This window comes from Cyrtonyx montezumae, unplaced genomic scaffold (genome assembly GCF_038088225.1).
Source record: "Cyrtonyx montezumae isolate F1298 unplaced genomic scaffold, pur_monq_1.0 scaffold_25, whole genome shotgun sequence".
Taxonomy (NCBI): Eukaryota; Metazoa; Chordata; class Aves; order Galliformes; family Odontophoridae; genus Cyrtonyx; species Cyrtonyx montezumae.
In genome coordinates this window covers 11,660,589-11,675,681 of record NW_027071992.1, presented here as the reverse complement: position 1 = coordinate 11,675,681, position 15,093 = coordinate 11,660,589, and the positions used below count along the sequence as shown (strand labels likewise).

Here is a 15,093-nt window from a genome sequence, read left to right as displayed (position 1 = left end):
CCGCAGTCACAACACCGGAAACCTCGCCCGCTCTCGCGAGAAAAACCCCGCGGAGCTTCCACGGCCGCGTACAGCGCCTCAGCCCCGCCCCGACCCACCCCCTCACCTCTCCCTGTCGCGGCTGCAGGGAGTGGGGTGCGTGGGTACCCCGAGCCGTGCACGGGGTGCCTGGGATTTCAGAAAACGCGGTTTCTGAGTTTTGTCCCTGTGAGGTTTTGTTCCTCGCTTTTCCTTATTCTGGAGCTGCAGTTGCCTCGCGATGCGGCAGTGGCTCAGGGGATGGATGACGGTTGGCAGTGTGCGGGGCAATTAAGAACAAAAAGAAAAAACATATATCCCTTCGTTGCTTTATGTTTTAGTTGCAGCGTGTCCCTGCGGTCTCAAGCACGGATCCGTTTATTTCCTTGAGATTTCAAGTCCATGTGTGTGTGTGTGAAATGCTTTCAATAAAGAAGGCCCTGTGCAGGAACCGCAGATTTGCCCCCACATATTTGCCCTGTTTTAGGCAAAAACCCACCCAGCACATGCGCCCACGCACGGCCCACACCAACATGCACAAAACACGAAAATAATGATCACGCTGAAGTGCAGCATTGGCCCTATAGGCATAGATCCACAAACTCTGGGCACTGTTTCCAACTCGTGGCTTCTCTCGTTATCAGGAGTTGTCTTCCAGTTCAGATCCTACACCAGCGCCCTAAAAACTGGTGTTCTAAACATTAACACTGACTTAGGTGGTTAAAAATAGCCATCTCTGAAGCCAGAGCAGAGAGCGGTTATGGTATTCCTTTCAACTTTCTGGTGATGCAGCTCATGATATACATACGAGAACCTTGTTTTAATAGGATTATGTCAGCTTTATTTAGTCTAAAAAGCCATTTTCAACAATTTCCTATTTCAATTTTTGCTTATTAAACAAGAGGCCGATGTCCTTGGTGGATTCTAGACCCTCAAAATCTAAAGGTAGAAATAATGAAATCTGATTCATGCTTAACACAAGACCAAAGTGTAGCAAACTTGCTTTAATGGTTTCATCAATATGCCTCGGGGGTTCCCTTTGAAATTTCATGTCCAGGGAACCCTTGACTTCCTGAAAATGCCAAATTAACCGCTGCTTCTGGTAGTAATACTGCATCCTGTTTACTAGAGGTGCTGCTGGGACTCATTAATTTCACATCAGCTTTGAAGCCCCGTGGAGTGTTGGCCTGGTATTAAGCTTCTGATTTGGACTTGAACCTGTAATCTGCATATGAAGTGCTGGTGCCATGCAGCACTTAATTCTTTCCTAATGGATACACAGTCAGACAAACACACTGCTTTATGAAAAAAACTTTCCAGCATGGACAGCAAGACCTGTTGGAGTGATATTTAAACTCCAGCTGACTTGTCCAGCATTTTGTTCCTGCAGAAAGGAGACACTGTTTAATAATTAAAATATTTCACTGAACTCTTTGTTTTTTCTTTTCTTTCTCCTTTTTTTTTTCCCCCAGTTAAATAGAATTATGTGGATAAAATTCAAGTTGAGTCCAATTCTGATAGGCAAAATAATGTCATAATGTCACTTATGAGCAAGAACACACAAGGCTACGTGCAAGGTAGTTTGCTCAGTGTAATTACTATTTTCCACAATTGAAAATATATATATATATATTTTTTAAGATTTTTATTGGAAAATGCGAAATAGCAAGAATGCACCAGTCTGAACTATCACTTAAGGAGTTGTATGGAAGAAGTAAATGAAAAAGCATTCCACAGAAGGAAGCATGGCTCTTAAAATATCATGGCTGTAGCTGTATGAGGAGTCCTCACCCTGCCAGAGGGAATTTTGAGATCTCGTTTTCGAGATTTTCTTTCTGTTCTTTCTTTTGTTAAATATGGAGAGAGGATCACAACCACAACAGCAACAACAACAACAACAACAACGAATTAAAAATGTATTCAGGTTTCTTGCCTGCATAAAATTTTTGATACGTTTTCATAAACTACTCAGGATGGGGGAAAACTGGGGCAAACAGAACAAAGCAACACAGCTATTTTGTCGATTTGGTGGGATGGGGGTGGAACTAATACCAACATGACGAACTTCACCATTCCAGTGATTTCTCTGTGTCACAGATTTATCCACATAAGGCAGTCTATTTAATTTATCAATTTTAACTTTTATTGTCTGTAATTAAGCAAAGAAAAAAATGTTTTCACAGCCATGTGGGTAATAAAGCTCCTTTGATTTTATTTTGATTTCCTCCTCAGCATGCCAGAAACTCATGAAGAAACACTTTTGTTCCATCATTTTCTAATGAGAAAATTGTACTTTTTTGTCTCCTCACATGTGAGATATGCTATTGGCATTATTTCTACATCTGCTAGGGTTCTGCAATATGCTGTAAAGAATGCTGCTACCTGAACTGTAAATCTTGAAAGTTTAAAACCTAGTGTGAAGATACTGGAGAAGTGTTTCCCACTTATTTAGGATCAAATGAAGAAATGCAGGTACGAGAGACAAGCTGAGAGCAGATCCTTACGTGGCTGAAAGTGATGAAACACAATGAGAGTGAATGGAGATGTGCAGTTTACCCCAGCTGCAGCCTGCTTTTCATAATAGTGTAGGAGAAAAAAAAAAGAAAAACATAAATCAAGCCACACAGATGTTAGCATACTGAGCTCAACTGAGTTATGACAATTTGGACTTGCTGAACTTTATCTCACCTAGGTATATTAGCAAAAATTCTCCTTAATTTTCAATATCATGAAAAGGGATAGATATAAAATCCTGAATGACAGTGGGCTGAAGAGGAAGAGAAGAAAAACTAGTGGATACGACAAAACAGTTTAAGAAAAATCATTGCTTCTTTTGCTATCTCTATACAGTTAGTGAGAAGTTTGTAATTACTCTCTTTGTTCTGACCTTCTCACAAAGCCTACCCTACTTTAGAAAGGATGACTCTTCAGCTCTATTTTCTACTGTCAAGAAAAACTGTTGATAAAATGGAAGGCATAGGGAAAGCACCATCCATCTAATGAGGTATCTTGAAAGCATTTTGGTGGCCAAATGGGATAGAAAAGGGTCTAAATCAGCTGTTTCCTTGGGGAGAGCATCTCTTTGTGCTGGGTCCTGCCAGAGGATTTAAGGAAATGTGAATGTGGGAAAGTTCTGCTGAAAACCTGGCTGAATTCCAATACAGGAAAGGGCAGGAGTCCTCAGGACTCTGCAGCTGTCCTGAGCCAAAGGTTTCTGCTTCAGCCAATGTGGCTGCTGAGAACGTTGTCATACAGTGCCCAGAATGCCTCTGGCTCTGATTAAGAGTACAGGATGGTCACAGCCACCATGCTTGAGCTCCAGGCTGTGGTCAGCGTGCAGCTGAGCAGAGAGCATGCAAAGGCACCATGAAGTGTGTGTGGACGCTGAGTATTATGAGGTGAGTGTTAAGCCCCACAGCCTGCCAGCTTGTCATTTGGATGGATAATGGGCACACATTCACCAAGCTGCCTGGAGAAAAAGCAAGGGGCAATTTGCTGCTTGCTCCTCTCAACGGTTTTCCCTCTGGGTTTACTTTTTGAGATGTGATTGCTTTCTTGGTGAATGTGCTGTATACCTAATACATTTCTATGGCAGTCTTCTCAAAAGCAATCCAAATGGTATCTTTTCATGTGTATTTTTTATGGAAAAGGTGTTGCATGTTTCAAGTTACACAATACACTACAAAACAATAAAAAAAAATCTGAATTGATTGCAGCTGGGTAAAATGTTAATATTTCTTCATTATCCAGTAATGGAAGGAATTATAAAGCAAACATGGAGCACATAGCAGTAAATTATGCAAGAGCAGCAATAAGAAGCATAGTAAAGCAACAATAACCAGCTGCAGAATAACAGAATGTCAAGTGATGCAACAAGTCTTCCTGATTAACTGGGCAGGTTGCTAACTGGGTGGTTAATTAGTGCAACCTCTCATTTAAGCACCCATTCATGTCAGATTTTTCACAGCATTCTGTGCTGCATAATCCTGTTGAAGCTTTGAAAAGCAACAGGTGTTTAGTCTGTGTATGGTTAGCATATAAATTAGATCTTAGGAAAAAAAAAAAAACATAGCTGTTAAGGGTTTCAGTCCAAATAAATCCCAGTTACAGGGCTGAAGCTATGCATTTGCATAATTTATCACCACTTGATTCAAAATCTCTATGGAATCGGAGTGGAGTGGTTTTTTTTTGTTTTTTTTTTTGTCTTGTTTTTTTTTTTGTTTGTTTGTTTGCTTTGCTTTGTTTTGTTTTTTAAGATTTCGTTATCTTTTTTTTTTTTTAATTGAGCATTGACCAAAAAGGTCTGTATCATTACATGACTTTAAAAATCATCAATCTCCAACTCCACTGCTGGAAACATTTTATTTTACTTAGAATAGGTCAATTTATTCATTTTTATTCAAACTCTAAGTAGTTTGATTTACTTACATTACATACAGTATCTCAATTACTGAAAAAACCTCCTCAAATACTGTTTTGCCTAATTTGAAGCATTCTGGCAATAACAGCATAGATCACAAAACACGAGAATCATTGCACTCTTCTTGGTTGCTGGCAAAGCAGAGAACCTCTGTTGATGTCAAGCATAGAGTTGAGCATCTAGTTCCAGAAATGGGCACTTACACCAAGCGATGTTTAAATATGTGACAAAAATGCAAGTGCCAGGGGGAGAAATGCAGAAGTAAGAGAAGAGCTCAGTGAGATGAAAAGGGAAAGGAACAGGGAAACAGGAAAGGAAAGGACACAATGCCATGGCCAGAGAATCAAGGAAAAGAGGAATAACTATAAGAAAGAGGAAGTAATCATGAAAGCAAGTGGAAGCATGCTGATCATGTCTCATGCAGAGAAGAGAGCAGTGATACCCAGACCCTGTGTGTCTTTGGGTTTTTGGCTTACCTGAGGGAGCTGGACAGCAGGGCAGAGAGCTGGGCTGAGGGTATGGCATGCCCTCAGGCAGAGCAAGGAGTGGTCTGGCACTCTGTGTCCCATGCTTGCACTCCGTGTGCATTTCCCATCCGAAGCCCACGCATGCCAACAAGGGAGCAGGTGGCTTTTCCTGCTAACAACTTGGGAATCAGGCCAAAAGGAGAATTAAAAGGAAGGGAAAAAAGCTGGTGCTGATTTTTCTTTTCTTTGTCTGTCTCATGATGCTTGAGCTGTAGGATTTGGCGATACTGCTAAAGTAACGCAAATCGTAGTGTTTCCTGAGATGTTTGGTATCCACTTAATTCACATTTCATTAATGTACGTGTTGACATTTTGCATACTTTCTTGGTGCCTAACAGTGAACATATTAAGATTAAGCAATGCTTCTAAGTGCATTAGGAATGAAAATAGTTTCCTGTGTTCTTTTCAGCAAGGGCCATGATATAAAAACTGTTGAGCATGAAACTTTATACATGTAATAACAGCTTAATCGGTTCTCTCCAAATGGTTTGGAGAGAGGCAAATAGAGATAATTCAACAACTTCTACACATATTCAGGAGCTGGTGATCTAAGCACAGAGATAAAAGCCATGCAAGATCCTTGCGGTTCTGCTCCAGCCAGCAAAGAAGTGGACCTGGGACCATCATGGTTCACAGGAGGCACTCAGTGGTGCTGCAACTACATTGAGCATTGGGGAGAGCTCTCCTGCCCAGTGTGGATGCTAGGAGATACTGGGGATGGACCATTTGGCTGAACTGTCACCTGGTTCCTTCCTGCTTCCCAGCTGGATAGGTGACTTTTGAGAAATAAGTTAATTCTCCCAGAATAACTCTGAGTGTCTCACCCCAGTTTCTCCCCAGAGAAACTACACCTAAGGGTGTAGTTCTGGCTGTAGATGTAGGGATGGCTCCAACCATGACAACAAATTTGGTGTCAGCACAAGGATTGGGGGAAAGCAGCTGTAAGTGAGGGAATGAAGTAGACATGCCACTATATCATCTAAGCCATTATTTAAAACAAACTACAATGGCAGCCCCAATCTGCCTTTTTTACTATTGAGTACTTGTATTTAAAAGTTTTATTTTGGATGTTCACACTTTTCAAACATGAAGTGATTTCTATCTCCTCTTTACTTTTAACCACTGGGAGAAGCAAAGAACAGAAAGTATTGAGAGGAATATAAGGAAAAAAAAGTACTAAAAATATCATTAACTTTGCTTTAGTAATTTGCTTTTATACCCAGAACTAATGGATATGTGCCACAAATTGTCCTTTGTGCCTTCCTTTCATACACTGAAATGAGAACAAAATATTTTTCTGTCTCACAAGATAAGTCCATTCCTTTTCATGGAAATCTGAGATCTCTTTGTGATGGATGCCATGGGACACAATACTCCTGGTGCAGCAGAGGCCAGGAAAGATTTGCAGAGCTGAACAACTGCCTTTTCTGTTAGGTCTCGTCCAGCCCCTGCATGATGAGGCAGGGATCCTGTGGAAAAATCTCCCTAGCCATCCAGTAAGTATTGAATGCACACAGAGGTGGGCAGAACTTGGGCTATGCAAATGCAAACTCATATTTCCTCGAGTTCGGGTGCTTCACTCTGCAGTAGGGCTGACTGCAGAAGCTTTTCACTGTAAAAATACCTGTGGCTGGTGGTCAGAAGTCTCCTTTCTATGGGTCCATCATTTTCCTCAGAAGTTGACTTATCTGCTACAAAATGCATACACAGATGCACACATGCATGCATGCACCTATTTCAGCTGTAAAGCAGTGTGGTGCTTCATCCTTAACTTGCTGAATTTGAGCTCCTACACTGCATTTCCTTTCCCTTACCAGTGCACCGAACTTTGCTGTTGAGGTGGATTATGTAAGGGGGTCACACATAGAAGAAGGTTTTGTTACCACTGAAGGAGGAGTAGATAGGGGATCTGCAATTCTGAGGATCGAAAATATAAACCTCTTAGGCAGGAATGCACAGGAGATCAGTGACATTCCTGCAACCCAGAGAAAAGCCTCCGGTAAAAGCAGAGAAAATGCTCTAAAGCTGCTGAATCAGAGGAAAAACCCTCCTGCTTTTTGTTTTGCTTAGCCTGTTTACCAGGACACTACAGAGGTACAATTGGGATGGAAAGCTATGCTGCTTAACTCAGCTGGGATGTTCATGCTGAAGCCTGCTTTTCTGTCAATATTTTGGTGTTTTCTCTGTAGAATATTTTAGCAGGCACAGCCAAATACTCCAAGATTATAGAGAGTTTGGAGAGGGAAAATTGTCAAGAGATAGAATAGTTATCCGTGTTTTGTTGTTGTTGTTTAAATGAATTTTAGAAGATAATATAACAAATCACTGGTGAGAAAGCCTTTAAAACCTTTATTGAACTGCCTCAGTAATAGACTTTCCTGTCTGGAAGTCTTTCTGCTTATGTATCACTTTCTGAATAGCAATTACTGACAAACAAATGCCACATTGTAGCTGTGCTTCCATTGCAGCAATAATAAAGTTGATTTTTACTCTGTCTACTGCTCAGAGATAATTTTTCAGCTATTGCTGTTCTGTTTTGGCAGAAGATGATGTGCCCACATGTATTGGGAGAAAGCACACATTTATTCAGAAAAACAAAAAACAAAAAACAAAAAAACCAACCAACCATACAAACCAACAAAAAAACCCTAACTGTATCCAGCAAATGGCACTGGTAAAGTAATAATAAGAAAAAATTATTGTGCTTCTGTGTATAATACTTTATAAGTACATTTCTACACCCTGTGCCAATCACATTGCATACCAAAGGTTGCATAATTTTTTGGCTTAAAGTATCTTATTATTTCTTACGATGATGTAGTGCACCGTAAGATCAGTACAGAGTCAACAGAGGAACACCATACCTACATAACATCAAAGTTATGAAAATGGTAAAGCTATTCAAATGCATAACCAAAAAATCTTAGCAAGAATTAAATTCACATCTGTGCAGGAGAACAAAAGAGGTTTGTGTACTATTGAAGCACTTTAATGCAAGATAAAGTACACACAGAAGGAAAGTTCCTTTGTTGATCTTACTGCAATACACTGAGTTCTATGATGAGTTGAAACCAAAATAAAAATTTAACACAAACTCTTTTTATTTTAATTAACTGAAGCATGAACGTATTTATTGTATTTGTAACTGACAAGTAGTCACATGTTTCTGAATGCCTGAAGTTTGAAAATGAAAAATGCTTCCGTTTGTTGTCACATTACAAACCCAATACACATACCCTCTAGAAATCCCCAGGAAAAAAAAAAAAAAGAAAAGAAAAAAAAAATCAACCCCAGCATCTAAGACACATTCATTGTATTCAACTTAAAAGGTCATGTTTTAAATTTGGGTACAGGTGCTGGCATTTACACATAAAATTGGTTCTCACATGCCTGGATGCTGATTTTAACAGTGGAAACTCAACATTGCTTCTATCTTTTCTGCTTATTATCAGTGATTTTAAATTCAGCTATTATTTCTACAATTAATGTCGTGTTTGCTTTCATAGCATTCCTCTTAATTAGAGATACACTGTACTTAGAATTATCAGTAAAAGGCACTTGTGTAAGATGAAATCTCAGCGGCACTGAGAGTCCAACATTCTGACTTCACTAGAGCCAAAATTTCTTTCTTTATATTTAGAAGCTAAACTTACTATCTTGCTGCATTGCACAGTTTTGCATATTGTATTTCACATTTCTGTCCCTGAGGATTAGTGGAGACTTGATTGTCAAGAGAACTTACTGATCCAGCCACATTTGTTCTGACAAATTTTTTGTTATCTTGCAAAACAGCAAATGCATCACACAGTACAAATAGATTAAATTTTCTGTACATGCTCACCCTCTTTACTAGGAGTTCACTGTAAAGTTCTTTAGATTTCCAGTGAGTTCTGATACATTAGCAAGTCCGAAGTGATTATTATTATGGTTCATGCATCCATTTTAAATTGTTTTGTTATCTGCTCATTCAGATAAAAGCATCAGTAATTATCATGGCTGCTTTAAGAATAAATATTGTTTCTACAATGGATGAGCATGGAAATGTCTAATTTATATATCCTTATTCCACCAAGCCCAATGCGAAAAAAAAAGAAAAAAGAGAGAAATAATAATAATAGCTAGAAGAAAGATAGCATCAATAAATACAGTTTTTAAATCTAGAAATAATTTCCAAACAATTTATAAATGTGTAGATCCATTTTAATGCCTAAAATATTATAATGACAGCAATATATATTTAAATGGCAAAGAAATTAAATCTTAACCTAAACATTCTGAAGATATTCGAAGCAACACTACATTATAAAGTGGACTGTTCTTTGGCTTATATCTCAGCATACAGTATGTAACATAACTTATTATTAATGTTTTACTACTAATGTTATGATAGTAGAAAGTACTTAACAATATAAAGACGATTTTAGAAATCTGTAATCTATCACTAGCACAACTCAGAGAAAGCAATTTTAGCTATGAAAGTACATGACTGTACATGTCAGTGTAGCTAACACGTTTACAGTAGCAGAAGCAGGTGAGCAATACATACTTTAATGCCCACTTTTGATTTCCTGTTTTTACAACAGGATGTTATCCCCAAAGGAAGCATCTTTTCAGGATGCTGTCACACACAGAGTGGCAGTCTCTGGAGTTTACTGAAATGGAGCTAGAGTAAAACCTGTTCTCAGGGTTTGTTGCCCTTTGTATCCTTTGTAGACCTGAGTTGGCCTCTTTGGACACAGCTAATTGAAGAATTATTTTTATGTAGATTGTCAACACTGTAGAATGGAAGATTGTAACTTTAGTTTCAGTTCATATTCCCCAAAGTTGAATTGCTCTCATAAATGGCAATATAAATATCTTACAAAGTAATTGAGAACAAAACCCTGAAATTATAAAAAAATGCAAACCAAATATTGCACATTTAGAAGAGCATAAGCAATTAACTTATAATGATCTTTAATGACTTCTCTTGTTTGACAAGTAGGAAGTCCAAAACAGATTTAGGTCTTCAATGAAGCTCTTACTCTCAGAATTCTGCATTAATCATTATCATAGATGCAATCTGAAATGAAAATAAAATGCAGAAAGATTAGCATTTAGTACTTTGACTCAAGGATAAAATTAATTGTAATTTAATGTATAATTGTAACAATTGAAATGTTCAACGTACCTTCACCAATGTCATCATAAATCTCTCCATCACTGTAAATTAGAAAAAAAGTAAAATAATGTGTTTCAAATTGAAACATCAGATATTAATATCTGCCTAAACATATGAAATGGTGTAGCAGTGGTGCAGACACTGCCATATAATTCTTTTGCTGATTAGCAAAGTGTTACCCTTATGGTAACAAATCAGCATTGAGCAATAAGGTAAAGCCAGAACAGTTTCGGCTAAGGGTGAAGCTTCATTTCTTTCTAAAGTTTTGCTTTATTAAAGTATTTTTAAACTAAGTTTTAGAATAGCTATTCCATCAAGTTCATAGTAACATTTCCATTAAGAACAAAAGACTGAATGACTTCTTTTAAATCAAAATTGGGAAAGAACATTGGAAAAAACTGAAATGCTTATTTGTTTCTGTATTTAGATATGTCATAATGATCTTGGAAAAGCAGATTTTTGAATAATGAATTTACATAAGTTCTATGTATGACAATTGTTCTCTGAGAAGGAATTTTTAAAACTATGTCACTCAGACACTTGAACAGTCGCCTGGAAGCCAATAAGGCTATTTATATATGTAAGTTAAGCCCATGTGTAAGTGTTTGCAGGCCTGAATTCTAAAATTGACATCTGATTTAATATTTAGAGATCTAACACTAAGCACATGGAAGGAAATGGAGAGGCTCTGTCTGATGAAGATTTTGGATGAGAACCACAAAATTATTCTCAGCAACACCAAGCCAAATCTGCTCAATCCCAGTAAGACTGAAGTAAAAATAAACCTAATGAAAAATTGGTCCACTGTAGTTAAACATTTGGAATTGGCATCAGTGCACTTAATCACATTAATGTTGGCTTGAATAATAGATTGTAGTCCTGCTAATTCTAAATTTATGCTGTTTTTCATGTTTAAACCAGAATCTATCATTAAGCAATGAAAAACAAGGTATTGGATAATTTCCAGCTTAGATGTATGTGACTAATTCTTGAGAAATCAAAACTCCATAAAAATATCTTGATTTATAGCACAGGAATGACATATTGAAATAATCAGATTTCATATTAATTTAACAAACAGTTCAGAACAAAGCATAGCATTAAAATAAATGTTTCAAAAAGATAATTTTGTACTTACTTCTCAACTAAATTGCTTCTCAGAACATAGCCATCTAGAAAATTGAAATATACATGTGTTTAAGTTAAATTTAAACAGTCATGATATTTGATCTCTTTGTAGCACTAGTGAAATGCCATTTTCTCTTAATCTTTTTGGGTAGGAAGACATGTAGCTGTATAACGGTGTACACTGGATATGTACTCATCTTAGTTTTAATTGTTTAATTACACTTATCTGCTAGTTTAGTATAACATGGATCTCCTACAGGGACAAAAATATCTCTTAAGATATATATATACCAGATAATAATTATTAGCTGTGATTGTTTAAAATGTTTTATCTGTACCAACTGATAAAAAGTCTTTGTGGAATAATCTGAAAATACGTTAGAAAAGCTGTTCAGTAGTGATTTCACCAATTATTGTGTTATATTGCTACTGAAATCTGATAAAACTGTACAAATTCTTCTTTGACAAATTTAACCTCTTGGAAAAATATAATTTGCCATCTTTGGTAAAAGACATCAGCTGAAATACTTGTCAATTGCTATAACATATATAACCACAGAGAAAGCCATAACAGTTATTACATTTTTGTAGGTAAACATTAGTATGTTTGTAATAATTAGAATAAAGAAAAAATGTCAAATTTTGTTTGACTTGAAGAGCAAAAACTTTACCCATTTTATTCCGTAGGAGGCTTAAATAGGCACACTAGAACAGTGTTTTAATAATCCATACAGTGGTGTATTCACTGGTTTTAGAATAAATGTATTAGCTTCAGTTGTAAAGTTCCTTTGCATTCTGGAGATGCTGCTGCTCTGTGCACTGAGAGGAATCACTGCATTCAAAAGTATCAGTTTTCTGCTAGTGTATCTGGTGGTATGAATCTTCAGAACTTAGTTTTACTTAAAGAAATGTTTCCTCCTCCACGTGAAATTTTCTGATACATAAGACATATAAATATCTTCCTTTTTTATTCCAAGAATGTACATGACTGTCCTAATAAAGAATCTTCATCTACTTTTTTTTTTTCCTAAGTTAAATTTCCCTCTATAAAATCCCTGTTACAAGATCCACTACTGTATTGGCAAGACTAATATCCCAAGTAGTACTGCAAATAATAATTAATTCTTATACAAAGCTTTTTCCATAAAGACGCACATATATAACTCATTTTAACTTCATGTATTTCAACGTGAAAATAGTTAGATATTGCTATAAATCTCAAATATGTAATTTTTTTTCCTCCCAGAATATGCTGTTTAATTACCAATCTTATACAGTGTAGTACAAATAAGCAATTTCTTCTTGCCTTAGTACCTTAAAAATACTGAGCTGTTCAGGAAAACTTCTGTCTTGTGCTAGAGCTGAAGTTTGCCTGAAAAGCATTACTTTCACATAGTAATATTTCATTTGACACTAATCTGCTTTAGCTACCATTTACTACTTATCAGTTGTGAGAATACATACAGAGTGAAAAATAACCTTAATAGCACTCTATATGTCGTGTTAGTTAAAGCCTCCATAATGCATTCTCCCTACAATTAAGAAATATATGAGTTTCTTTATGTTGAATGGTGTCTAAAACTTATATATTCTTAGAGAAAATGATACAAATTCTTGTTGCTAAGAAAACCAAAAAACAGTTATATGAATTTCAGACTAGATTGCAGCTATGAAAGAATAGTTGCTTAACTTGCCTGTATTTATATCTTCACAGTCATGAAAATGGGATATTTACATAAATTCTGCTAAAACTTTTGCCTGTTGGAAATGTTTAACTGCGTGTAATCTGCTGTATTGCAAAGAACACGGAGCCAAGTATTTTCAGTCACTTGTGAACAGGCACAAAGCTGCACAGGGGCTCTGTGTGTTAAAGACCAAATGGAAGAAGTAACAAACCATCTATAAATGTTAATTTTCAGGTTATCTGGGCTTTAAAGAGTAAAAAAATATTCTTAAGATATGAGGATACTCCAACTAGAGCAAATAACCACAACTCCATAAAGTAGGACTTGAATTTTACTAATTAGGGTGAAAATTGACAGAAATCTTTACAGAAGTTTTCACAGAGGATATTTTTATTTGTTTTGCTCTTCTATGCATAGCAAAGCAGTATCTTCTGTCACTATCTGAAAAGCTTTGAAGATTACGTGAGGAAAACAGACATTGTGAACTAATTTCTACTTTGCTATTATTTTGCTTCAAAAAATGTGGCATTGACAGACCCACTTTGAGAACTGCACTAAAGCAATTCATATTTTGAAAAACATACGTGTTTTTATGCAAGAAATTCTTCCTGTAGGCCTGTCAGGAAGAAGGCTATATTCCGGATTGTAACAGATGAGTACAGAGAGAAAAGAAATAGAAAGTGACCGAATCTTCTTCAGAAGCAAAAGGCATTGTACTGTCATCTACACAGGTTAATAGTAAAAGGTAAAGGTGAGAGGAAGGATGCTGCCACTTTGAACATACTCTATTCTGTGAAATTATATTGAGGAGATTTGAAAAGCACTGTAACACAAGCGCATGAAAAAATTTAAACCAAAAGTAGATGGTCCAGATTTCTCCAAAAAAAAAAAAAAAAAAAAAAAAAGCAAACACTTTTGCCAATGCATAATCTTTCCAAGGGTTTCAAAGAAACACTGAACGGCCTTGTGCAGTTCCCAAAACAGGCAGAGATGCCAACAAGGACATATGCCTTGGATCAGCTGGGGCCCGGCAGGGGAAGACTCCTCAGCAGTTTTCCCTCCCTGCCTGCTAGAGAGATTAAATTCCAGCTCTGAGAATCCAAAGCAAGAATACCATAATCAATCTTCCCTTGGCTGAAATCAATGGGCAAGAGTTCCAAGAAGTGCAGAAAGGATTTTACTATTTTACCTGGTTTAGTGTGGTACCACTGCTTTCTAAAAATCTTTTTAGAAAATGGAGGAAGATGGAAATAGTAAAAATGTCTGCTTGTCTGATGATGCAAAGTGTTCTCTCTCACATTCTCTATCTCTTGACTATTAAAGTTCTAGGTTTTCTAAGGTTTGATATTCTCAACATATGTGAGGACCCACTGTAAGTAGTAAAAATAAAAAGATAACCACAATATACTTCTTGTCAACCACGAGACAAAGACAAACATGCTCAACTCAAGTATGACAGGAAATAGGTATTTTTTTCATGTCCTGACTCAAGTTATATATTCTCAGGCAATTCTATATATAGTATATGCATTCTGTACTACAGCTAGTTTTTAAAACTTACATTTGCCTTCTTCATTCCTGCACAGCACCTTGGTATCATCTGTACTTTGTATAATTTCAAGAGACTCTCCTGGTTTAATCTGCAAGTCTTTAGATCCCCACTTTCTTTGTGGCAAATCCTGGACAGTGGTTGCAGAGTAAAGAACTTTGATTTCACCTTCAAACTGTAAAAACAAAACAAAACAAAACAAAATGAAGCCAGATAAAAAACATTAGTGTAAAACTAATGCACATGCTTTTTTTTATAGCAATATATTCTCATTTATTCCTAGATTTTTGAAAACTAGGCAAATAAATGTTTATGCACTTGCAAATGTTTACATCTCTGTTTTTACAGGTTACCTGTTAAAGTCAAGTTAATAGATTGTTTACAAAGTAGAAGATACACATTAGAGAATACCATATTAATATTTTAGTTTTTATACTTTATGTGAAGAAAACTTACCTTGAACTTCTTTCTGAATTCTTTCTCTTCTCTTTCTGTCATTTTAAGCTTTTGTGGATACTTTTCATCTGATTTGCCTTTTCCAAGACTCACAGATTTTGGTAAACTAAAACAAGAGGTTACACATGAAATAAAATTAGTAACACTTC

At 36.6% G+C, this 15,093-nt stretch overlaps 1 protein-coding gene across 4 annotated transcripts in view; it reads right to left on the bottom strand.

Annotated features, from left to right (window-relative positions):
• Positions 1 to 9,904: 9,904 nt before the first annotated feature.
• FYB1 (FYN binding protein 1) overlaps positions 9,905 to 15,093 on the bottom strand; it is a 42,726-nt gene continuing 37,537 nt past the window's right edge. For all 4 annotated transcript variants that reach the window (XM_065739916.1, XM_065739915.1, XM_065739917.1 and 1 more), the window contains 5 exons: positions 14,945 to 15,050; positions 14,501 to 14,663; positions 11,265 to 11,298; positions 10,136 to 10,167; positions 9,905 to 10,027 (listed from right to left, as the gene is read on the bottom strand). In XM_065739916.1, coding sequence (XP_065595988.1) covers positions 10,005 to 10,027; positions 10,136 to 10,167; positions 11,265 to 11,298; positions 14,501 to 14,663; positions 14,945 to 15,050 — 358 coding nt within the window. In that variant the 3' untranslated portion in view covers positions 9,905 to 10,004. The remainder of the gene's footprint in view (positions 10,028 to 10,135; positions 10,168 to 11,264; positions 11,299 to 14,500; positions 14,664 to 14,944; positions 15,051 to 15,093) is intronic.